General features: G+C 44.1%; 1 protein-coding gene across 12 annotated transcripts; it reads left to right on the top strand.

Annotated features, from left to right (window-relative positions):
• Positions 1–257: 257 nt before the first annotated feature.
• Positions 258–24,302, top strand: SGO1 (shugoshin 1). 12 transcript variants are annotated; one of them, XM_006120175.4, is made up of 11 exons: positions 258–570; positions 5,126–5,195; positions 8,358–8,502; positions 8,585–8,781; positions 11,232–11,336; positions 14,046–14,113; positions 15,249–15,412; positions 19,316–20,164; positions 21,806–21,982; positions 22,280–22,460; positions 23,547–24,302. In XM_006120175.4, exons 1-11 carry the CDS (start codon positions 479–481, stop codon positions 23,686–23,688), a joined length of 2,190 nt encoding a protein of 729 aa, XP_006120237.1. In that variant the 5' UTR covers positions 258–478; the 3' UTR covers positions 23,689–24,302. The 12 variants fall into 12 exon arrangements, with proteins under 12 accessions (XP_006120237.1, XP_006120236.1, XP_075778192.1 ...); XM_006120174.4 differs by having other exon boundaries at positions 261–570; positions 22,277–22,460; XM_075922077.1 differs by having other exon boundaries at positions 261–570; positions 8,361–8,502; positions 22,277–22,460.
• Positions 24,303–25,205: the final 903 nt, after the last annotated feature.

Here is a 25,205-nt window from a genome sequence, read left to right on the forward strand (position 1 = left end):
TGCATTCCCGTGTTGCTTTTGTTAGTTGTCCTAGTTTCCATTTTTTATATGACTCCTTTTTTATTTTGAGATCGTGCAAGATCTCCTTGTTAAGCCAAGATGAACTGAAGGGCGTGGGTGAAAGTGCAGGCAGGGGCTGCAGGGAGGCTGTGGGGAGGCGACAATGCAGGGGAGGCGGGTGCAAGGCAGCGGGGAGTCTAGGTAAGGGGAAGGGCAGCAGCCACGTGTGGACTAGGCTCCATCAGTGGCTCTTGGTGCCAGGGCCGTGGCGCACGGAACGCACGGGCGTGGCGCCGACGCAGCTGCTCGTGCGCGCGTCCGCCGCTCCCAGGAGGCCGCGCTTAGCGGTGGGGGCGAGCAAACGACAGGCGACGGCGGCGGAGCAGAAGGCCCCGGATGATAACAGCAACATTGGCACATTCGTTGCGCTCGTTTCGCGCGGTGACGTGACACAAGCGTGTCGCGTGACGTCCGGCCAATGGGCGGAGGAAGCGGCGAATTTCGAACTGGGAAGATTCCGGAAGCGAGGAGGCAGCTAACGGTCCGCGCGCCGGAGCCCGTTGAGCTCAGGTTCGGAAAGCAACCAGAGCGCGCGCCGGCAGGAGAGCACGACGCGGCGGCCGCTGCTGCACGGGTGCGGGCCGGGGGCCGGGGCGCCGCTGCGCGGGCCTCAAGGCTGGGGCGCCCTGGTTACGGGGCCAGCGCAGGTGGGTGGGGCCCGATAGGGAGGGACGGGACCGGGGTGTCGCTTCTTGTAACCCCTCGGGCGGGCCGCGTAACAGCGAGTTGGCGGCGCGTGTTAAACGGGGCCCTGGCCTTTGCAGCCCCCCCCCGGCGTGTCCCGCCCAATCTCCTGGCTCGGGGAGCACCGGCTCCGTGCCCGGCACTGCGGGCGACACCACCGGTCTCTTCCGCAGCTGCCTTTCTGCGCGCGGCCCTTGGATGCAGGGCGCGGCTTCAGGGGGCCGCAGGCGCCTTTCTAGCTCTGTGGGGTGGCTCGGTGGCGCTGACTTAGCCCAGGCGCCCTTTTCCTCACACACATCGAGCTGGGCAGGGGTCGAGGCACCCTCCTAGGCAGTGGTGAAAGTGACTTAAAATTTCTTCCGGGTACTGCCTGCTGGCTCTTGCTGGAGCTACTTCCCCGAAGCGCACTTGCTTACTTTCACCCCTGCTTCTGGGGCAGAGGTTGAGCCTGAGTGCGTCTCTGGCTCATATCTAAGCCCTGGCATTTGGCAGTGTGGCTGCAGGTCAAGTGACAGACTAGAGTCTGTAGTGCTGGATGTGTTAACAGAGTTGTGAGAACCAGGTCCAGCAGTTGTGGACCCAAGTGTGCAATGCAATGTGAATACTCAAGCATGGGCTTGGAAACAAAGCCTGGGTCCCACAGATGGGGTTTATGATGCAGTTTAGTCAGACCATTTGGAGAAAATCAACTAAAGCTGGCAGCTGCTCTTCTGGCCTCCGTCTCCGCAGTACATTGTAGGGGTGTTAAATATCATTTAATTGAATAGTTGAGTAACCTCATTAATTCTTATTGGCTAGTCAACTATTCTATAGTCTCCGAGGCGGGGCTGTCATCAGTGTGGGGTGCCAGGCGGGAGCTAGTCTGCAATGAGAGCCAGTTTAAAAACCAGCTCCCCTTATGGACTGGATGCCTGTCACCTTGTGCTGCTGCCCCTGATAAAGGGAGGGGAGGAGTCTGACCTCCCGGATCCAGCACCAACTGGAACTGAGCTGGGCTGTCTACCCATCTGGCTCCTAATACACTTTAAATGCAAAGCTGCCACAGGGGTAGGTCCCAGACTTATCACAAGCCAGGACTGAGCTGGGCTGCTGGCCAACCTGCTAAAACATTTATTGGTGAAGGGTGGGGAGGAGGGATGTGTATAGTCTATAGCATTAACCTATAAGCTTTTGCTTATTAGTTAATCCGTTAATCAACTACACTATTACATCCCTACTGTATTGCTCTCTCATACATAAAGGGAAACTATTAATGATTTTTAATTGACTAATCTTTGAAGAAATCAATTTTCTGATCTTGCCTTTCTAATATGTTCTTTTTTTTCTTTTCTTTTTTTTTTTTTTTTTTTTTTAAAGGAAAGCAAGGCTTTTCTCTCTTCCAGGACCGCCATCAATTATGTTCTACTTCACAAATCATAACTGCACCCCCCTTTTTTTGAGCACACAGCTGTATACTGGTCTTCCAGTTTTGTAGATTTTTTTTCAGTTGTACCCTATGAGGGTACATCAGTGGGGAAAACAAAAAACAACCTGCTACAGCAGTGAGTCTCAAAGCCTGGGTGTACAGGCTTGGGCTTGCACTCTAGCACTAAAACAACAATATAAAATAGCTCTGGCATAGATGCGCTTCCATTGCTGGGTTTCAGAGGCCAAGCAAGAATGTCTACACTGTTATCTTTAGTACCATAGCTTGAGCCAAAGTCTGTGGACTGAGGCTGACAGCCAACAAGGTGGTGTCGTGTCTCCCCTCCCCTCTCCGCCCCCTTCCCCCCCATATATACATATATCTAAGGTACTCATGAACGTTTACAAACAATGCAATTAAACAACCCCTTAGCCTAATGGTCCCCAAATTTTTTACATTGTGCTCTCTTTCCCTCCCCACCTTACCCCAAAATGTGATCTGTCTGTACCCCAGCAGCTGCAGTCTACCACTCAGGCTGAAAGCAGGGCTGTCAATCTCAGGCTGAGGGCTGCAGTCAAGTCCAGGACTGAAGCTGTGCTTGGGGTTTGAGACTGAGGTTGGGGCAGGAGCTGGGCTGCAGTCATGCAGTTGAATGTGGAGCCTAGGCCCAGAGGCTGGGGGTGAAATTGAGAGCAGAGTCGGAGATGAGGTAATCTGTAGGAGTAGGCTCTGTCAGTGACTGTTGGTGCTAGAGTCTGGCATCCCCAATTGGGTTCCATTCACCTTGAAGGCTTGGAGGTTGGCCTGGGCCTTACACCTACCTTCATCCCTGGACATTCCTCTCTGCCCCACTGTTGGGGGATCACTGCCTTAGCCTGGGTCCCATAAGCCTTATTTGCTTGCCTGGACCCTGCTGCAGGTGTTTAGTTGTAGTATAGATATAACTTTAGAGCCTGCAGAAAAGCACTTTTTGGCCAAATAGTTTATTTGCTGGAAAATATTGTTTTAGTTGCCCCCGTACTGTCCATTAATGTGATACTAATAGTCTGGGCCCCCAATTATTTTATTGGGGAATGGGGAGGGTTTTGAATCCTAAGAGGACTCTGGCACAATTCATAAAACAGCCAAATGAGAAAATGCTGACTCCTATCATGTTTAGCCCCATGGTTAGGGAAACATCCAGCATGTGGGAGATAAAGGTTTGTTCTCCCCTCTGCCTAATGCAAAGCAGGGACGTGAACATGGGTCTCACAACTTTAAGGTGTTCTATCCGCAAGGCTATCATCATACAGTCTGCCCCCAACACAATTGGTTCCGGGGATAGCGTCGCAAATCAGGGGTGTCGTAACTCGTGTCCGCATTTACGACAGGCATCTTATGCCGTCGTAAATGCGGGGCCAAGGATGTAAGTCGGGGGATTTCAGCCCCTTCTGCACTTACGGAAAAGGTCGTAAATCGGGCGATTGCAAAGTGGGGACCTCCTGTATTCTGATTCAATGACTAGCAGTCCTATGGCATCTTAGAACTAACAAATTATTAGATCATGAGCTTTTATGGGTAAACCCCACTTCATCAGATGAGTTGGAGTGGAAATTATGGAATCCAGGGTATATATAACAGCAAAAGAAGTTACCTGTCAATTGTAGGACCAATGTTAATTAAGTTACGTCAGGCTGGATGTGTCTCATTCATAGCATGTGATGTAGAAATGTAAATAACAAAAGCAGGGAAGTTACCTTTGTAGTGCACTAGCCAGTTAAAGTCTTCATTCAAGCCTAAGTTGACCTTGTAAATGAACTCCAGTTCAGATGTCTTCAAGGGTGGGGAGGAGGTAATTCTTTTGTAGAAAGAATGGCTATTTTTAAGTCCATTATTGAATGTACAGGGAAGTTAAAATGTTCCCCTGCAGGCTTATGTGTGTTACCATTCCTGATGTCTGATTTGTGTCCGTTTATCCTTTGGTACAGAGACTGTCCTGTTTCGTGAATATACATGGCAGCGAGGCACTTCTGGAACTTAATGGCATATATCACGTTAGTGGATGTGCAGATGTATGAGCCCCTGATGTGGTTTATGTGATTAGGTCCAGTGATGGTGTCACTTGTGTAGATATGATGACAGAGTTGGCAATGGGGTTTGTTGCATAGGTAGGTTCCTGGGTGAGTATCTGTAGTGTGATGTGTGGCTGCTGGTAAGTATTTGCTTCAGGTTGGGAGCTGTCTGTAGGCAAGTACTGGCTTGTCTCCAAGGTGTGTGTGTGTGTGAGTTTTCCAGACTAGGTGGTAGATTGTCAATGATGCATTACAGGGGTTTAGGCTGGGGACTGTAGGTGATGACCAGTGGGGTGGTTGGAAAAGGTGCACACCTTGAGAAACTCCTCCTCCAGAAAGCTGCAAGCTGGAACTTTTTTTTCCTAGACTGGAAAATTAGAATATGGGAGGTGGACGTGCCAATAGTGATCGTTGGTGACCCAGCCTACTCTTTGCTTCCGTGGCTCATGAAGATGTACCGGGCAGCCTGGATCACAGTAAAGAACAGTTCAACAGGATAAGCAAGTGTAGAGTGGTGGTTGAATGTGCTTTTGGGTGTTTAAAGGGAAGGTTTAGGAGTCTATTGACTAGGTTAGAACTCAGTCCCCATCATATTGTATATATAGATGGGATTATTTTGTCCAAAGTGCATTATTTTACATTTATCAACATTAAATTTCATTTGCCATTTTGTTCCCCAGTCACTTAGTTTGGTGGGATCTTTTTGAAATTCTTCACAGTCTACTTTGGTCTTAACTATTTTGAGCAATTTGGTATCCTCTGCAAATTTTGCCACCTCACTGTATACCCCTTTCTCCAGATCATTTATCAATAAGTTGAATAGGATGGGTCCCAGGACAGACCCTTGGGGGTCCTCACTAGTTACCTCTCTCCACTCGGAAAACTTACCATTATTCCTACCCTTTGTTTCCTGTCTCTTAACCAGTTATCAGTGCACAAAAGGACCTTCCCTCTTATCCCATGACAACAGCCTTTTGCCTCCTGAGGGTCTACAGGTGTGTATGAGGCTACCCTTGAGTTCCCTCCCCCCCCCCCCCCCCCCCCCCCCCCCCGTGTCCTGAGGCCCCTGGGGTTGGAGGTTATGGAACAGGGTAAAGAGGGAAAGTTGTTCTGCACAGGGGTGGGAGGGTTCCTGTCCAGACATGCTGCCAAGCACTCCATCATAGCCATCAGGAACGAAAAGACATTTTCCTGTGTTTTGCTTGCAATTAATTCCCTGCACACTCTCTTTTCCTGCTGCTCTGCTTGCATCTCCTCCAGGAATATATTCCTCCACTCCATTTGCTCCTTAAACATGTCTTCCCTTGTCTGTTTTCACCTGCGGATTTGTGCAAGCTGGACAGCTGCTGAAGCTGGGGAGTACGCAACAAGCTCCCTGCTGTAACTAAAAGTTACAAGGGCACACAATATAGTAAAACTCCGATGGTCCGGCATCTGACGGTCCGGCACTCCTGATGGTCCGGCACCATCAGGAACCCGAAAGTGCTCCGGGCAGCCGGACCATTGGAGCTGCTCTGCCCCCAGCTTCCCCGATTCAGCCACTGCTAAAACTGAACAGTGCTGAATCCAGGAAGCAGGAGGCAGAACAGCTGGAGTGCTGCCGAGTAGGTCCAGTAGCGCTGCCCTTCGGGGCTGCGGGACCAACCCAGCAGCACCCCAGCTGTCCCGGATTCAGCCGCTGCTGAAATTGACCAGCGGCTGACTCCAGGAAGCCCGAGACAGAGCTGCTCTGCCCCAGCTTCCTGGAATCAGCTGCTGGTCAGTTTCAGCAGCAGCTGACTTGGGTACACCTGGGACAGATCAGCTGGGGTGCTGCTGGGTTGGTCCCCGCAGCGCCATGGTTTGGCGCTACCAGACCAACCCAGCAGCGCCCCAGCTGCTCTGTCCCAGGCGTCCTGATTCAGCCGCTGCTGAAACGGACCAGGGCTGACTCCAGGAAGCCCGGGGCAGAGCAGCTCTGCCTCTGGCTTTCTGGAGTCAGCCGCTGATCAGTTTCTGCAGCGGCTGATTTGGGGACACCTGGGGCAGAGAAGCTGGGGTGCTGTCGGGTTGGTCCAGTAGCGCCGAGGAGCGGCACTGCGGGACCAACCCGTCAGCACCCCAGCTGCTCTGACCCAGGCGTCCCCAAGAGCAGCTGGGGTGCTGATGGGTTGGTCTCGCGGCGCGGTCTCTGCTGCAGGCGTCCCCGATTCAGCCGCTGCTGAAACTGACTAGCAGCGGCTGAATCAGGGACTCCTGGGGCAGAGCTGGACTATCAGAAGGTAGGGCTATGAGGGGGTCTGGGGTAGCATCCCCCCACCCCAGACCCATCATAGCCCCCCCTTCTGATAGTCTGGCATATCTGATAATCCGGCACCCCCTGGGTCCTAAAGGTGCCGGATTATCGGAAGTTTACTGTACTTTGTGGGGTCTAAAACCTAATTTGTTAACATACAATGAAGGTCACTATAGACCAGTGTTTCTTAAACTTTTTAAGACCAAGGAACACCAAACAATATTTTTTTATGAGGAACACCAAGGATTTTTCGTTGGGGGGGGGGGGGGGGGGGAGGTCAGGAGGGAAAATGGGTCGGGGGGGAAAAAGGGTCGGGGAACGTTTTGTTTGTTTTTTTGGGGTGTGTTTTCCCCCTTCAATAAAAGGTAGCCTGCCCCTTTAAGGGTGGCCATTTTGAATTCTCTTCTCCATGGCACACCTCCGACTGCCGTGGAACACAGTTTAAAAAACACTGCTATAGACAATGGAGATGTGTTCTGTGCAAGGCCAAAGCTATGCTTTAAAGTGGTCACTTTAAGAATGATCATTCCTGTGGCAACATAAGGTTAGGAATGTTAACTATCGGTTATTTTACTAGTTGAGTAGTCAATGGAATTTCCAATGCACTTCCGCATTTCTTGTACATTTCAAAGGAGGAATGCGGAACTCCACATCCAGCCCGGGGGGCCAGCGGGAAGTACTGTTGACTCCGGGCTGCACTCGGGTGTGCCAGCTTTGAAATGTACAAGAGTCCCCAGCTGATCCTGGGTTCCGCAGAAATTCTGTGCGGAGCCCAGGGTCAGCTGGGGGAGTACCCAGATGACTCCGGACTCCATGTGGCGCTGCCACTTTGAATGCCAAGGTAGCTTTTCAAAGGGGCAGCACAGCACAGCTGAGCCTGGGATCAGCTGTGCAGTGCTGCCGCTTTGAAGTACCCCTTCTTGCTCCCCCCACCCCTTGCTGCCTCTATCAAATAGAGGCAGCAAGGGGAGGGGAAATCGACTAGTCGACTGACTACTTGATAAGCATTTGCTTATCAGATAGTCGACTAGTCCTTAACATCCTTACATAGGGTGTGTCTACACTGCACCGTTATTTCGGGATAACTAGTACTATTTTGAAATAACAATGCGAGTGTCTACCCAGCTATTCTGTTGTTTTAAGTTGCTTATTTTGAAATAGCACGTCTATACTGCAGGGAAGTTTTAAAATTAGCCCAAGACAGGCTTCCTTAATGTAGACATGCTATCTTGATTTAGAGCCCCAGGAGGCACTGAGAAGGAATAACTTAGAATGGCCCAGGTGAGAGGCCATTTCGAAATAGCAGCAGTGGAGCGTTTACCCACACCTTATTTTGAAATAGCTATTTCGAAATAGGCGTTATTCCTCATAGAATGAGGTTTACAGATTTTGGAATAAGCCATCCATTATTTCGAAACTATTTGAAATAACGGAATGGCTGGATAGACGCTTACATGGTTATTTCGAAATAGTGCTGGTTATCCCAAACTAACAGTGCAATGCAGACACACCCTATGTTGCCACAGGACTTCTTGTTTTTAAAGTTACAGACTAACATGGCTACTTCCCCGGTGAAATTTTTGTAGGAGTATTAGGCACAATATTTTCAGGGGGAAAGTTCCAGTTCAGTCGAGCAACTGATAGTGAGGTTATAAGTCACTGTTTTCAAGCGTCTTCTACAGTTTAACTATTTTTAGATCTTAATAAAAGTGCAAAATCCCACAGCTTATAAATATAGCTGTGTCTGTATTGAGTAATTATCTGAACTCATTGTGATTCAGCTAGGATGAACTTTTTCATAGTGCAGGAAGTCATGTAAACTAGTGCTTGCAAGTATATTCTACAATGTTTTAATCAGTTATTTGCATTTATATTTTCTTAGAAGATGGGTGGAGAAAAATGCTTGAAAAGGCCATTTAAGGACAGTCTGGAGGATATAAAAGAACGAATGAAAGAGAAAAGAAATCAAAAATGGGCCAAGTTGGGTAAAACAAACCAGGTCTTGACTACAAAATGCAAAATAGCAAGTAAGATGCTTTACTATTTTGTTCCACAATTTTTCCGTAAGCTTGTTTTTATCACTTTTAAGTATTATTTATTTTCTTACAGCAAATAGTTCTACACAACTGAAAAGCTTTCAAGCAAACAATCGAGCACTAGCTCTGGCTTTACAAGAGGAAAAGGCCAAAATGAAAGAAGCCCAAGATATTATTCTGCATTTAAAGAGAGAGTATCAGTCTCTGAAGTTTCAGATATTTGTTTTACAAAGAAAACTTAACTTACATCAACCAAAAGAACCTGTTGAGGTATTTTCATTACAGTAACATCTTTCTGTTCTAGTACAAAATAGGTTGAAATTTGAAAGGCTTTCCAGTGCCTAAATCTTTGCACAAATAGCTCCATTGATAACAGTAGGTCTATTGAAAATAGATACAGTTAAACATGCCTAAATCTTTTCAAGATTGGGTTAAAAATTCCTATAATTGACCGTAACAGTCCTAGAACTGATTGTAAGAGGTGTGCAGCAACCACAAATTTAATTGAAATCCATGAGAGAGAAGGGGTGCTCAGCAGCTCTCAAAATCAAATGTTTCATCTAGCTCTTACTGGGAGATTTTTAGCAGTGAAGGATTTACTGGTATATCTTTAAACTGCACCCTTCTATTGCTGTTTTCCCCTGTTCTTCCCAGCCTGAAACTATGCCTAGGTTAAAACATGATTTTGAATTTCCTCAAGTGAATTTGCTGGATGCTGAAAATGTCTTTCCTGTTCATATGTACTTATTTTACAAAAGCTTTTTTTTTTTTTCTGCAACCAGAAATAGTGTTTTTCAACATCATGAGCTGAATTAGTGATTAATTTAAATATTTCATTTGATCATGCAACTATATCTCTAATCTATATTTGTGTCAATCAGTACTTCAGTTTTCATTAGAAAAGCTGAAAATAAATCATGTATGCATAGAAATGAAATGCAATACCTACAGGTGAATTGTGCCCAAAGACTTCAGTTAAATAAATGCATAAGTGCAGTTCCAACAGATTTTAAGAGCCTGGTTCCAAATTATGTACATTTGATACTTTAACACTACCCATTTATGGTTACTTGGCTAACTTTCAATCCATGAGCTGTTATTACACATCTTATTCAATTTGAATGAGTTATCAAAAACTATTGTTAAGGTAAAGATTTTGTCACTGTTATTTTTAGTAAAAGCCATGAATAAGTTGTAGGCAGCAAACAAAAATTCATGGAAGTCAGTGACTTTTACTAAAAATAACCCCGGGGGGAGGAGTTGACCGTTCCAACCACAGCAGCTGATTGCTGAAGCTGAAGAAGTCACTGAAATTCCTTAGAAAAGGAATTTGTGACCTCCATGACAAATCATGTCCTTGGCTAAAAAGTTCAATTGGAAAACATCTTTTCCTTGAATACAAAAAGTTTTCAAATGTGGTCCAGATTCAATGAACTTTCATTACAGTGCAACCCAGTGCAGCACTTTGCTGTTATCCCTAGCTTTTAGGGTCTCTGGCAGTCCTGTCATGTGGACTGCCCCGGCGGGTTTCTAGACAGTCCACAGCTGTAGGGTCAGCCTGGCCATGCAGATTGTCCAAGATTCCTGGATCTAACAACTTCCAGGATCCATGACTCCAAGGGACTGTGTGAGTTGCGCAACAGTCAGGGATCTTAAATTCCCAGAGTCCAAAGCTTTAGGGCAGCTTGCCATGTTGAGATTTCAAGGGAGCCTGTGATGGAGCCTGGAAGTCCTGGGACTGGCTTCCAGAATCCACAGCTCTGGAACTGTTGTAGCATGTGGACTGGCAACCATACCGCTTACAGATTGTGTAGCTGGCCCAGGAACCTGGAAGCCCTGAACTTCATGGGAAAGCTGTCCAGGAGCAATAGAACCTGAGAGATGTTGACTGACAATGTTGTCAGTTTTACAGTACTATTCAAGTGAAAATGATGAGAATCATGTCAATTTCAGGTGGCATCTCCTGAGTTTCAGATTACATATTGTTTCAGAACCACCATACATATCAGGGTTTCTACAACGATTTGGTTTTTAAAATTTCTGGTTTGTGGACATTTTTAAAAAAACTATTCAATGCACACTGGAATACTTTTTTAATGTCTACATTTCTCCTAAACCAGAAATTTTCTGGTCAGCCTACAATCATTGTTATAATGGTTTGAGGTATTTCCTAGTTTTTTAAATACCTGTATTGTTCTATTTAACATTTTTAAAAGACATCCAGCATTTCAGCTGAATCTTCTGTTTTTTATTCCTCATCCTTTTCTATTTCTCCTTGCCATTTTTAATACTGTTCAACCTCATACCTATTTATTAAAGTCTTTTTTACTCATCTTAGCACCAGCATTAATAGAATTGATTAGACATTTCCCTCACCACCACCAACTTTGAAAAATGTTTGATTTTTGGAATTTTCAAATTTTCACTGAAAACCCAAATATTATGAAATTAATGTTGTTTTCATGAAAAAAAATGAGTTTTGGAAAAAAAATCTGTTGAAACAACTTCAGACAACTAAGTACTAATTCTAATTTTTGCTGCCCTTTACTTTTCTTCTGCAAGTTGTAACTGATTCTCTTCTGGTTAGTTATTTTTCTTAGTATAGTAGAATACACGTGGTAAACTTAAATAGAGAAGTAACCTAATAGCACAAGAGAGAGTTCTGCATTGCTTATTTTAAACAATTACAATAAGATTGATTTTTTTTTTCCTTCCACTAGACCAGATTGTCAGTCTTGAGCAAGATTATCTCTAAAGTGGCTCAAAACCTACTTACTACAGCTGATCTTCTTGGTCCAGCTCAGGATTTGTGTTCCACTGATCTTGTAAGTCCATCCTGTTTTTTCTTGGATTTGCATGTGTTTTTTGTGGATTTTAGTATTTTGGTTCTTGGATGAGATTTTCAAACATGACTTGGCATAAGTCCCATTAGCTTTCAGTATGATCTGTGTTCCTAAGTCGCTGCTTACAAAAATCCCACTTCTTATCATTCATTCAACATCCACAGGATGATGCAGCATCAAGGACATTCCCTATTCTGGCGCTCGGAATGCAGAAGGTGGCGGCCCACAAGAGACTTTAAAAATTCCTTGCCTTTATAGGCTTCTGCTTAAAAACTTCCAAGGTCACTTAGGTAGTATGCTGCCACCACACATTGGGGGGAAAAACCCTTTTCAAACCCAGAAAGATTCACTTGGGAACTTCTTCCAGGGGCTTACTCCAAACTTTTTTACCACAAGAGATCTTGGGGAAAAAAAACCCAAAAAATTGTAATCTCTGATAGGTGACTGTAGCTAATTTGAGCTCATTTTGTGCCTTTGCCTTTCTAATCTTGCACCTGTATACCTGTATTGTTTGCCCTTGCCTTATTCATCCTTTGGTTGTGTCTAGACTACAGGGTTTGTCGACAAAAGTACACTTTTGTATCCCTGCATCTACACTGTCGTTGAGTTCTGTCGACATAACATCGACAGAACTCAGCAGTTTTGTCTGGCTGTAAACCTCATTCTATGAGGAATAACGCTTTTTGTCGACAGTTCTGTTGACAGAAGGCATTATTGCATCTACACTGTGCTTTGCGTCTACACTGTCATGTCAACAAAGCGGCTTGCTTTGTCAACCGAACTGGATGTAGTCTAGATGCTCTTTGTCAACAGTATCTTAGTTTTGCTTCCCATGGTACCTTAGCCTACCAGCTCTCTAAGTTTACTAAAATCTGCCTTCCTGAAATCCATTGTCTATTTTGCTGTTCTCCCTTCTACCATTCCTTAGAATCATGAACTCAAGATCACTGTCACCCAAGCTGCTTTCCATTTGCTGTGGTCAAGTTTCCTATGGTCCCATTAAAATTGTTTATAGCCTCCAGTCCTGGCTCTGTGTTCTGTGCTGTTATTTAGCTCTAACTTACCCCTACATGCTTTCTAAGAGCCCAGTAAGCAGTGGAAGTGTCGGTAATGGTGCTAGACAATATTGGCCTCCCCTTGGTTTGGCAAATTCTCTGATTTGGCACTGGTCAGGTCCCCAGGGTGCCAAACTGGAGAGGTTCAACCTTTACAAACATCCTAAATGCATGACCTGTTTGAAAATACAGGGAGTCCCCGGGTTACGTACAAGATAGGGACTGTAAGTTTGTTCTTAAGTTGAATCTGTATGTAAGTCAGAACTGGCGTCCAGATTCAGCTGCTGCTGAAACTGACCAGCGGCTGACTACAGGAAGCCCGAGGCAGAGTTGCTCTGCCCCGGGCTTCCTGGAATCAGCTGCTGATCAGTTTCAACAGGCTGAATCTGGACGCCACTTCCGACTTACATACAGATTCAACTTAAGATCCCCAGGCGTCCCCAAGTCAGCTGCTGCTGAAACTGATCAGCGGCTGATTCCAGGAAGCCCAGGGCAGAGCAACTCTGCCTCGGGCTTCCTGTAGTCAGCCGCTGGTCAGTTTCAGCAACGGCTGACTTGGGGACGCCTGGGGCAGAGCAGCTGGGATGCTGCCGGGTTGGTCCAGTAGCGCCCAGAGCGGCGCTGCGGGACCAACCAGCAGCGCCCCAGCTGCTCTACCACAGGCGTCCGGAGAAAAGCCTGGTCTGGGGGAGGGGGGGGGGGAGCACACTAGCTGTACCCTCCCCCCCCCCCCCCCCCAGAGGACCAGGGAGACGCGGGTGGCGGGACCGAGACGCGCCGCAGTCCCGCCACCCGTGTCCTCCGCGGCTTTGCTCCGCGTCTCCCTGGTCTGCCGGGGGGGGGTACCCCCCAGCAGACCAGGGAGACGCGGAGCAGCTTTTCTCGCCCCGGAGGACGCGGGCGGTGGGACCGCGGAGCATCTAGGTGTCCCGCCGCTCCCGTCCTCCGGGGCGAGAAAAGCCCTGTTCGTAACTGCGGATCCGACATAAGTCGGATCCGCGTAACTCGAGGACTGCCTGTAATCTAGTATCACATTTGGTCCATCATGCTTGTAGCTTTCTTGTTGTCCAAAAGCTGGAAGGAAAAACATTGAAATTAGTCATAATTTGTTCTAGTTACTTAATTACTAACATACTAAACTAGTTGTTGTTTAAAAATATACACTTCTGGGCTTATGACTTGGATAACATGCTTTAACAAAAGGGGTTTGGCACAATATTAAACTGCATTTTTAACCAAAAAGCAAACTCTGTCTTAAAAGAACACCATCAACATAATTTTTCAGAATTAATTTTGATATTCCATTCTTTTAAATCATAGATCCTGATTATTTTTTTTCAGTTTGAATGAAAAAACTAGAGGCTTCTGTTTGAAATCTCAGGTATTTTTTAAAATTGAGAAACAGTGAAATTATCCATCCACAAGAAAATGTCAAACATGCAAAGTAAACAAACTTGAAAATGTTATGCTGATTTCTGTCAATTATAGTAATGTGTGTGACATAACTATGTACAAATTTTTAGGATAGAAATAGTTTTTCAAGATCATGGTGTTCCTGTTAGTGGTAGCTCTGATAGAGTTTTGTAACAATCTATACATTACCACTTTATCATAGTAAAATTTGTTCCGTCCATAGAACAAGACGATGTGTTCCTCAGTTCTTGAAGATGATGGCTCCACTATTTTAAGACAAGCTAGTTCTCTGTAAGTGCTTTTTATGCATTAATTTATATCTTAATAAAGCCTGCTATAGTAATTTAATAATTATCCTTCTGTTTCATTATGAAATAATGGTGAGGAATAGGCAGTGATGTTTGACAAAATGTATCTTATTGCCATTAATGTCTATTTTGAAGCAAAATTATCTGCCCTAAATTTTCCCATCCCCACACCAAAAAATCCAGGTCCAAGGAAAACTACTTCTGGAACAACTGGAAGCGTTTGCTCTGCTCTGCACTTAGCTCTTGGGAGAACTGCTTCTAAATACATTCAATATCTGCAGGCCGTGAGCGTCACATGAGCTCAGAAATTCTACTGGAATCCCTACATTGCAGTATAATATGATACTGCTGGAATAGTTCATAATTACAACTTCAGTATTATATTTAAACAGATATCCTTTTTTCCACCCAAAAAAGTTTTAATTTAAGAATTTGTTTGGTAGACATATTTTTGTGCAGATGCAGTATTCTGGTTTTCAAGAGCAACCTGAAATGTTTACAAATAGAGTAGCTTCATTCTAATATCTAATTTCTGTACCTATCGATACATTAGCAGTCGGACTCCAGTTACCGCTCTTCCAGCAACTTTTCTACAGATAAATTTTGCTATTGTTACTCATTGTAAGAAACTGATCACTTTCATAAGTAGATAAATTTTCATATTGGTGGTAGAATACGATGGTAGAAATGAACTTAAAACTTTCAAGTTAAAAAATATGCAAGAGTTTAATTTAAATACAAAGAGTGGGTGGTGTTTCATACAGAATTTCTGTGGGAAATAATTTTTCAGATTATTACAAAATAACTTTGTAATAGCAATTAAGGGGAACATGCTGCTATAAGAAACAGAAAAATTGATTACAGCCGGTCCCCGAGTTCTGAACGATCAACTTAAGACTGTTCGGAGTTACGACCAAAGCTGTCGTAAATGGCGGACCCCGAGTTACGAACGCTCTCCGCGCTTACGAACAGCGCAATCGCATGTAACTCTATGGGGTCTGACTTACAAACGAACCGAGTTACGACCAGTTGTTTGGTCTGTAACCGGCTTGTAAGTCGGGAAGAGGCTGTATTTTTAAATGTATTATTAATAAATAAACTCCAATTTATGTTCCTAGGGGACTTCCTTCACCTGTTCTTGTTGCAGATTCTAGCATAGAAGGCAAAATGCTTGGGAGTGAAATAGAGAATAATGCTGACACAAATAATGCATCTTCTATGTCAGATTCCTGGCAAACTTTTGAAAACACCACTTCCGTTAAGAAAATGGCAACAAACACAGGTAACTAAACCTACATTTAGACAATGTTTCTTCCTTATAAAATTGAAGTAGTTTTGGAAGTTACTTTCATCTGTGTAGTTCAGACTTTTGAAGGTGGTTCCTTAAACTGTCATCTTTCTTTTCCTGCTTGTGATTTTTCTGATTTTTCTTTAAAAAGGGTCAGATCCATACAGCTGATTTGGCAATGTTAAACTGGTATGCCATCAGGTCATATACATGGAAGCTTGGCAATTTTAAATGAAGTAAGGTCATTAGTTTTCAGTTGTCTGATCAACATTTTATAATCCCTGCAAATAGATAATAAAATGTAGCAAATTTTGAAAGGATTTTTCTGATTTAAAAAAATTCTTTCAGAGGTGATGAATATCCTAATTTAGAGCATATGCTTCTAAGGGGATAGAGGGGTAGGCCTCTCCTCACATTCTGGAACAAGGGTTATAACACTTCTATGTTCATTCTTAACAAGAGCCTTCTCTCATCCTCTCTCACAAAAACATGTTAGATCTACACAGATGCAGTGTGTTTTCTGAGAGTAAGAAGAGAAGCAATTCTTTTCTTTAAATACCTTCGTTGTAGGATTCTGACATCTAGTTTGTTTCTGTTCATACGATAAGTGATAGTATTTGGAAGTTTGAGCCAACCTAGCCCAGTAGTAGTAGCTGTAGATCCGTGTAGATCCACGTCTTGACTCGCGCACTGTGCTGATGATCAGCTGAGCTGGCACAGCGCAGCGGCCATTTTTATTTTAATGAAGCCAGGGATATTTAAATCTCCACTTCATTGACTGTCGGGTAGCCTATTTTACATGTCTCTGTCGGCAGCGGCATGTAATCTAGATGTACCCTTAGAGATAGCTAGTGAAAAGGGCTTAGAAATGAAGGTAAGTGTGAGGAATCAGCAATTTTTTTTTTTTCAACGAAGTGGAGTAGAGGAGGATCTGAAGGCGGCACCTTTTAAACAACTGAGATGTTCTGATACACTAGCTTTTACTACCCTACAGAATCATTTGAAAGAGTAAGTAGGCATACAGGTTAAGGGTTTTTTCGTTAACATATACAAACATGTTTATTAAAACATTAAAAAAGGGATAGAGAATAAGATGGAGAATATCTTAGGGTATGTCTACACTACAGCGCTAATTCGAACTAACTTAGTTCGAATTAGTTAATTCGAACTAACTTAGTTCGAACTAACGCATCCAGACTAAAAAACTAGTTCGAATTAGCGTTTTGCTAATTTGAACTAGCATGTCCACATTAAGTGGACCCTGAACCGGGGTTAAGGATGGCCGGAAGCAGTGCCGGCAGGGCATCAGATGACGACGTAGAGCGTGGAGCTGCTGCCTCAGGCTAGCCGAGGGCTGTGCTTAAAGGGACCCGACCCCCACCCCGGACAGACAGTTCTCAGGGGTGCCCCGCTTGCAAAGCAGTCCTGGCTTGGAGTGTCCTGAGTGCCCACACTGGGCACATCACAGCACTCGGCCATCAGACCGGCTGCACTTGCCGCAGGCTGCCATCTGGGGAGAGGGGGTAATGGGGGGGCTGCAGGAGAGCTTCCACCCCCAGAAGCCTGCAGAGCCAGCCCAGTACTCCCCATCGGGGGCTCGTACCCCATTCCTCCCTCACCTCCTTCCACTTACCCCTTCCTAGCCCCCGTTCCTGATGTACAAAATAAAGAAAACGTGGTCAAAAATAGAATCTCTCTTTATTGAACAAAACTCGGGGAGACTGGGAAAAGGAGGTGGGAGAGGGGAGGGCAACTAAAATGATCAGAGGTTTGGAACAGGTGAAGAGAGGCTAAAGAGACTGGGACTTTTCAGTTTAGAAAAGAGGAGACTGAGGGGGGATAGGATAGAGGTCCATAAAAGCATGAGTGGGGTGGAGAGGGTGCATCAAGAAAAGTTCTTCATTAGTTCTCATAATAGAAGGACTAGAGGACACCAAAGGAAAGGAATGGGTAGCAGGCTTCAAACTAGTAACAGAAAGTTGTTCTTCACAAAGCAAATAGTCAACCTGTGGAACTCCTTGCTGCAGGAGGCTGTGAAGGCTAGAACTAGAACAGAGTTTAAAGAGAAGTGAGATAAAGTGATGAAGGTTGGGTCCATGGAGTGGTGTCCCTGCCCAAAGTTTGTGGAAGGCTGGAGAGGGATGGCACGAGACAAATGGCTTGGTCACTGTCTTCAGTCCATCCCCTCCAGGGTCCCTAGGGTTGGCCGCTGTCGGCAGACAGACTACTGGGCTAGATGGACCTTTGGTCTGACCCAGTATGGCCATTCTAAGCTCAGGGTCGGGGGTCTCAGTGGACCCCCTTGATTTTCATGCACACCTGCTCCTGGGTGGCCAGGCTGGCAGCTCTCCTGCACTAGACGGCCACTTTCCTGTGCCTAGTGCGGAGGTCGTGGACGAGGTCCACGATGTCCGCACTAGACCAGGCGGGTGCCTGCCTCTTGCCGTCCCGGGCAAGCTCCCGGGAGCCGCCAGTCTGGTCCCGGGAAGAGGGGGAGGGCTGGGGGGCATCGGGTGGCTGGCTCGAGCCATGCCAGGTGCAGGGTCTGCTGGCTGGGTGCTGGCAGGCTTGCACCTGGCACGGGCATCGTAGCCAGCCCGTGCCCCTTTAAGGGGTCCGGGGCCGGGAGGGGGGCAATAGAGTTTCCCTGGTGTTGGCCAGAGTGGCCACCAGGGAAAGCTGGGGAGGGCTAGCCTCCCACTAGTTCGAATTAAGGGGCTACACACCCCTTAATTCGAACTAGTAAGTTCGAACTAGGCTTAGTCCTCGTAAAATGAGGTTTACCTAGTTCGAACTAAGCGCTCCGCTAGTTGGAATTAAGTTCGAACTAGCGGAGCGCTAGTGTAGCGCCTATCAAAGTTAATTCGAACTAACGTCCGTTAGTTCGAATTAACTTTGTAGTGTAGACATACCCTTATTGCCCTTATATAAATCCATGGCATCTTGAATACTGCGTACAGATGTGGTCTTCTCATCTCAAAAAAGATATACTGGCATTCGAAAAGGTTCAGAGAAGGTCAACTAAAATAATTAGAGGTTTGGAATGGGTTCCATATGAAGAGAGATTAAAAAGACTAGGACTTTTCAGCTTGGAAAAGAGGAGACTAAAGGGGGATATTATAGAGGTATATGATATTATGAGTGGTGTGGAGAAAGTGAATAAGGAAAAGTTATTTACTTCTTCCCAGAATATAAGAACTAGGGGCCACCAAATGAAATTAATGGGCAGCAGGTTTAAAACAAATAAAAGGAAGTTCTTCACACAGTGCACAGTCAACCTGTGGAACTCCTTGCCTGAGGAGGTTGTGAAGGCTAGGACTATAACAGGGTTTAAAAGAGAACAAGCTACATTCATGGAGGTTAAGTCCATTCATGGCTATTAACCAGGATGGGTAAGGAATGGTGTTTCTAGCCTCTGTTTGTCAGAGGGTGGAGATGGATAGCAGGAGAGATTGCTTGGTTCACTCCCTCTGGGGCACCTGGCATTGGACATTGTCACAGACAGGATGCTGGGCTGGATGGACCTTTGGTCTGACCCAGTATGGCCATTCTTATGTTCTAACGTTTTAAATATCTAACTGACCTTACAAACAAGCAAGAGCTGCCGCCAAACCCCTCAGGAGGCAAAGTACTGAGTGTAAATTACTTGAATTGTTCAAGCACATGAAGAAAAACTAGTTTTGTCTTAGAAAAAACTTCAGTAAGTTCAAATCCAGCTATGAATTACTTTCTTAAGGTTGTTCTCAAGGGATTGCTTTGGTTGTCCTTATGTCATGAGTGATGTAGAAAATTCTAAGATTGGTCATCTTTGCTAAAAGCCTGAAATTGCCAACAAAATAAACATCTCCAGGTCTAATAACATTTAATTTGACATGTATTATCTTCTTAATTCAAAAGGACAAATATCTCATTTTCATCTGGACCACCCAGAGGCCAACCTGAAAAATGTTCTATTAGATGAAGAAGATAGGCAAGTTGGTAATCTCTTACCAAAAACTGTATCTACCAGGCGTCGCTGTGCAAACATGAGCATTCATGTGAATAATCTTGACCATTCAGAAGGGGCTTATTTGACCAGAGAATTTTGTAAACAGAATGAAACTAAACTTGATGGAAATCTAGAAAGAGACAATATAGAGCCAAGTCATTCTCAGCTGAATGAAAACAAGATAAACACGGAACCAATGTTGGATCAAGCCGATATGTCGACTGAATTGAACTGCTCAGTTGCAAAACCTAAACATAAACAAATACAGTTTAAAAGCAGAGAAGACTCTCAAACAAGAAGAGAGAAAGTGAAAAAAGGAAAATTAGAAGGAAGTAAAAAGACTTCCGGAACAAGATCAAAAAGAGAGAGAAACCAGGCTGAACAATCTTCCACAGCAAAAGTGAATTTATCAATTGGCTCCAATAAAGCTTATGATTTTCAGTTTGAGGAAAATGTCCATATCACACCTTTCCGACAAAACAAGATGAATGATTGTGACCATGACATGGATGAAAAAAAGGATACATCTGAATATGAAACACAGAGCAGTGAAGACAGTGTTTCAGAAGAGAATTCTGATGATAGCCTGTATGTGCCTTATAGGAGTAAATCAAAACATAGGAAGAGTTCACAGTGTAAAAATGATGGAAGTCCCGTCCATACAAGGCCACGATCTAAAAGATCTGTGGTGTGTCAGCAACAGAAAACTAGTAATGAAAAGGAGAGTAAGAATACTACTTCAAATGAAAAATCTATCAGTAAGTGACTGACTTTTGGAAAGCATGTTGTATTTTTCACCATTTTTAACAGTGGTTTATTGCTGTTTTAGTCAGTTAAATATGCTAATTTTTAAAGCATTTAAAACTATTAAGTTATTGAAATAAATTTCATATGAAGCATTTTTGTAAATGTCCCTATTTCTGCCATGGGATGAGTTGTAGTTTTAAGGTGTACTTTCCTAATTTCCTTTTAAACTGAGTTAATGCTTTTCTCAATGGCAATTTAATTCTCCCCAGACTAAATGTATTTGAAGGTGTCTTGAGGATAAAGTAAGTCCAGAAACAGACAAAGGATAAATCCAAAAGTCGCATAAATGGTTTTATAATGTACTAGGCAATAAGGATGCCTAGTACATTAAAGTCACAATACATTTTGTAGCTCCGTTAACCCATCACCTGGGTTCTAATGTTTTTTGCACACATACAGGCCTCCTCAAACTTAGTAATCCAGACTAAGTTTTGCCACTCAGGATTTATGTCAGTTAATGAATTGTACTTGCTGTTCCTTTGGGTGGATTATACTGAAGTTATTCAAAGCTAGTCTAGGAATTCTGGATTGGAGTGTGATTAGCTTGAACCAAAGAGAATAAAATATGCATGTTTAGGAAGACTAAACCTTTACCACCAGTCAAAATTTCCAGGGAGACCGTTGTCACAGTAATTCAGTGGCTCAAGAAGACATGCTGTGATCATTGAACCTCAATCATATCCAAGCACTGAGAGTTTTATACTACCCTTGGCAGCCTTTAGAGAATGAGGGCTGAGCTCACTACCTTATTCAGCAGTCGCTCCTTATGGAAATTTTTCCATGAGAGCAACTCTTATTTGAGTGTTATTTTAAAGTGCTCTAAAATCCATATGTGGACCGTGGTGATTTTACTTTAGAAGTATTGCCAAAGAAATGAGCATTAATTAAATTGAGGTCAGAAAACAATAAGCAGTCAGGGATCTCTAATCATCTTGGCCAGTGAAACTTTGTGTTATCAAAAGAAAGCAGCTGCAGGGTTGTTTGGTACAGATGTTCCTGATGCACAGCTCCTCTAATATGGCCTGCTCATAACATGAACAGCTCATAACATTTCCAGATTTTCATAACTTTTCTGGTGTAAATCTAGGGAATATGGTGGATTGCAGGAATGAGGAGCAGTGTAGGGAGGGAAGATTGGTGAATGAGGAGGAGGGAGACTGTGGCTAAGTGGGGTTGGATTGTAGGGAAGGGGATTAAGAGATTCATTTTGGGAAGTTCAGGAAAGCCACAAGATACTTCTAAGCAACCTTCACTTGCGTTAAGGATGTTTTGGGCATTTAATTTTTTTCTTTGACTCTACAATATTGTCAAACTCAAGACTGGCAAGGGGATTCCAGAATAGTGTGTATGAGTTTCAGCTACTTTTTTAAGCTTGACTAGTCTATTTAGTGTACTCTTTTACTCATTAAATTATTATAAGAGAAAATGCAAATGCATGAAAAATTAACTAATTTTATACAGAAATCATATGTAAACTTTTACATACTTTACTCATAAAAGGGGGATGTGTATTGTCAAATGTTCCATATTTAAAAAAAATTGATAAAGTGAACATCCGATTGATTCTTCTAAAAATCTGTTTAATGTTTCAGATGCTGTTGAAAATACTCCAGTGGATAGTACCATGATCAGGAAAACCAACATTCAGTCAAGCACTGTGATGAAAGTAGATGATGTAAAATCACATTCTTTACTGTGTGCTATGGATAAAGTACAAAAAGTAGATAAGAATTCTTCCTCTGGAAATACACACAGCAATTTTGCTAAAGGTAATTTTGTTTGGAGTTTTTTAGTTGCTTGCTCTTGGCCATCTCTGACTAGTGTGTGTCTCTTCTAGCACTTATAAGCTCTAGTCACTGAAAAGGCTTCTTTGTGTTAGATGCTGTAAAACAAAAACCAAAAATCCCTGGAGTTCTAAAGGTAATGCTTTTGAGCACCCTCATATCAGTTACTAGTTAGTGTTGTATGGTCAACTTCAATGTTCTATTTCAACTGATTTATTTTATAATTATATGGTAAAATGAGAAAATAAGGTAATCTAAGTATCCATTAAATTCTTTCAGCAGAGAAACCGAAGGCTTCTCAGACATCTCGTCTTCACCTGTATGATGTCACCAACATTTCATCTTCTGGTACAAAAAGTAGAACCTCACATCCATTTTTTAATATTAATGAAAAACCAGGAACTTCCAACCAGAGACGCAGGTGTACTATTAATGTGAATTATAAAGAACCAAATATCAGTGGGTCAGTATCTTAATTTATTGTCCAGTTTAATATACTAAAATATTTTGGTAGAAGGTACCTTTAGATTGGGATTTAATTTAATTAGAAATAAGAAGTTTAATGCAGGCAGTCCCCGGGTTACGTGGGTCCGACTTAAGTCGGACCCCTAGTTACGAACCGAGGGGGGGGGGGAAGGGCCGCTAGTGCGGGGTGCCTCCTCCACTGTCGCCGCCTCTGGCGACGCAGGGGGCGCTTCCCCCCGGCAGACCAGGGAGACGTGGAGCTAGCGCCCACCCCCCTCCCCTCCAGCAGACAGGGGAGACACAGAGCGGCTTTTCTCGCCGCGGAGAATGCGGGCAGCGGGACTGCAGAGACGCGCCGTGGTCCTGCTGCCCTCATCCTCCGTGGCGAGAAAAGCCACTCCGTGTCTCCCTGGTCTGCTGGGGGGTGGGTGGGCGCAGCTAGTGCCTACTCCCTTCCCCCGTCAAGCAGACCAGGCTTTTCTCGCTGATGCTTGGGGTAGAGCAGCTGGGGGGCTGCCGGGTTGGTCCCACAGCACCTAGGTGCGACGCTACTGGACCAACCCAGCAGCACCCCAGCTGATCTTCCCCAGGTGTCCCCAAGTCAGCCGCTGCTGAAACTGATCAGCGGCTGATTCCAGGAAGCCCGGGGCAGAGCAGCTCTGCCTCCGGCTTCCTGTAGTCAGCCGCTGATCAATTTCAGCAGCAGCTGACTTGGGGACGCCTGGGGCAGAGCAGCTGGGGTGCTGCCGGGTTGGTCCAGTAGCGTCGCACCTCGGTGCTGTGGGACCAACCCGGCAGCCCCCCAGCTGCTCTGCCCCAGGCATGTCCGATTCAGCCGCTGCTGGTCAGTTTCAACAGCGGCTGAATTTGGACGCCAGTTCCGACCTACATACAAATTCAACTTAAGAACAAACCAACAGTCCCTATCTTGTACGTAACCCGGGGACTGCCTGTAATGTGAAATTCTGATTTTAGTAGTGAATTGCTCAAGTGAATATTGTTAAATATGACGTTAGCTGAAAACTATAATTTATTATATCTAAAGCTGTGCAAGAATAATTTTTTTTCTAAATTATTTTGACAGGAAGCTCAGAAGAGGAGATCCATTTACAGATGTATGTTTTCTGAATTCTCCAATTTTCAAGCAGAAAAAAGACCTTAAACACAGTTCTGTTAAAAAGAAATCTCTGTCTAGATACAATGAGATATTTGTTGGATATCGTTAAGAAGCTCTTTTGCACCCTCTTGTGGTGTTATGAAGCAAAGAACATTTGGCTAACAAATTTGCTATGTAATTTGATTTTTACGGCACAGTGGTAATGTCTCTTAGACACTGTCCTGTGTACCAGGAAAATCTCACTGTATGTTTGCTTAGGTAGTGATATTATAGGCTACTTTAAATTTTGATTGCATGGGAATTTCTGTAGGGCTCAGATAATACATCTATGTCACTAAGATCATGAAGATAACAGTGTAAAGAGTAACTGCTATAGTGCTTGTTAATTTTAAAAGCAGTCTTGCTACCCAGCAATAGTTTCTATTTAAACTCTTCGGGGAAGAATACATTCCTGAACTTCACTGTGAAGTCCATTATGTGAAGGGCTGTTGAGAATCTCTGATGTAAAAAGGCAAGCACCATGTGAATTATTTGATTGATTACTAGGTTTGTCAGTCCCTGCTTACTGTAACCCCTCAGTTGATATAGACAAATTTATAGTAAAGCATGGAATCAGATCACAATTGTAAGTCAGCAAGTTTGTACAGATGTCTTCTTACTCATCCAAAGCTGTAATCTACTACTGTTGAAATTTATAATAAAACTTTTAGATTTTATAAAGTCTTACAGAGAACTTAAATTCTTACTATGGTGGTTTCAGTCTAAGTAAGACTGTTTCCATCACAACTTACATTAGAGTTACTTAGGTTGCTCAGGGGAGTAAATACATCACTTCCCTGATCTATGTTACTTACACTGGACAGCTCTGTCAGTGTAATAAGGTCCATGGGAGAGCATCTACATAGCTTCTGCCATTCTCAGGCAGGGCCTGAAGTAGGTAAGCTGATGGAGAACTTTTTCCCGTTTGCTTAGAGCAGATATTAGAAAACTTAAGAGGTGTGGCTGCACTGTTGTATACTCTACTATAGTAATGTCCTAACTCAGAAGTGATAAAATATGTAAAAAGCTTCTTGACATTGATCTAGCTGTTGGCATTTTAAGTTCCATGTGAAGTAGTTGGTGTGTAGTGCAAGTCCAAACCAAAAATATTGGATAAGGTATGAGTATCATGAAGCAGTCTTCAGATGCAGTTTTCCCCAATACTAAACTACATCTATGTAGTCAAAATAAATCATACAGTGAATTAGAGATGTGAAAGTGCAACTGTGTAAACTAGAAAGGAGTACTGCAGAAAGGGATCTAGGGGTTATAGTGGACCACAAGCTGAATATGAGGCAGCAGAGTGATGCTGTTGCAGAAAAAGCAAACATGATTCTGGGATGCATTAACAGGTGTGTTGTGAGCAAGACACGAGAAATCATTCTTCCGCTCTACTCTGCACTAGTTTAGGCCTCAGTTGGAGTATTGTGTACAGTTCTGGACACCGCATTTCAAGAAAGATGTGGAGAAATTGGTGAGGGTCCAGAGAAGAGCAACAAGAATGATTAAAGGTCTAGACAATATGACCTATGAAGGAAGACTGAAGGAATTGGGTTTGTTTAGTTCAGAATAGAGAAGATTGAGGGG

This window comes from Pelodiscus sinensis, chromosome 2 (assembly GCF_049634645.1).
Source record: "Pelodiscus sinensis isolate JC-2024 chromosome 2, ASM4963464v1, whole genome shotgun sequence".
Classification (NCBI taxonomy): Eukaryota; Metazoa; Chordata; order Testudines; family Trionychidae; genus Pelodiscus; species Pelodiscus sinensis.

Coding starts and splice junctions, on each gene's coding strand:
- SGO1 (XM_006120174.4), top strand. CDS start 479: ATGGGCGGAGGAAGCGGCGAATTTCGAACTGGGAAGATTCCGGAAGCG. Junction 15,413..19,315: donor GAAAATGGCAACAAACACAG/GTAACTAAACCT, acceptor TTAATTCAAAAG/GACAAATATCTCATTTTCAT. Junction 21,983..22,276: donor ACACAGCAATTTTGCTAAAG/GTAATTTTGTTT, acceptor AAATTCTTTCAG/CAGAGAAACCGAAGGCTTCT.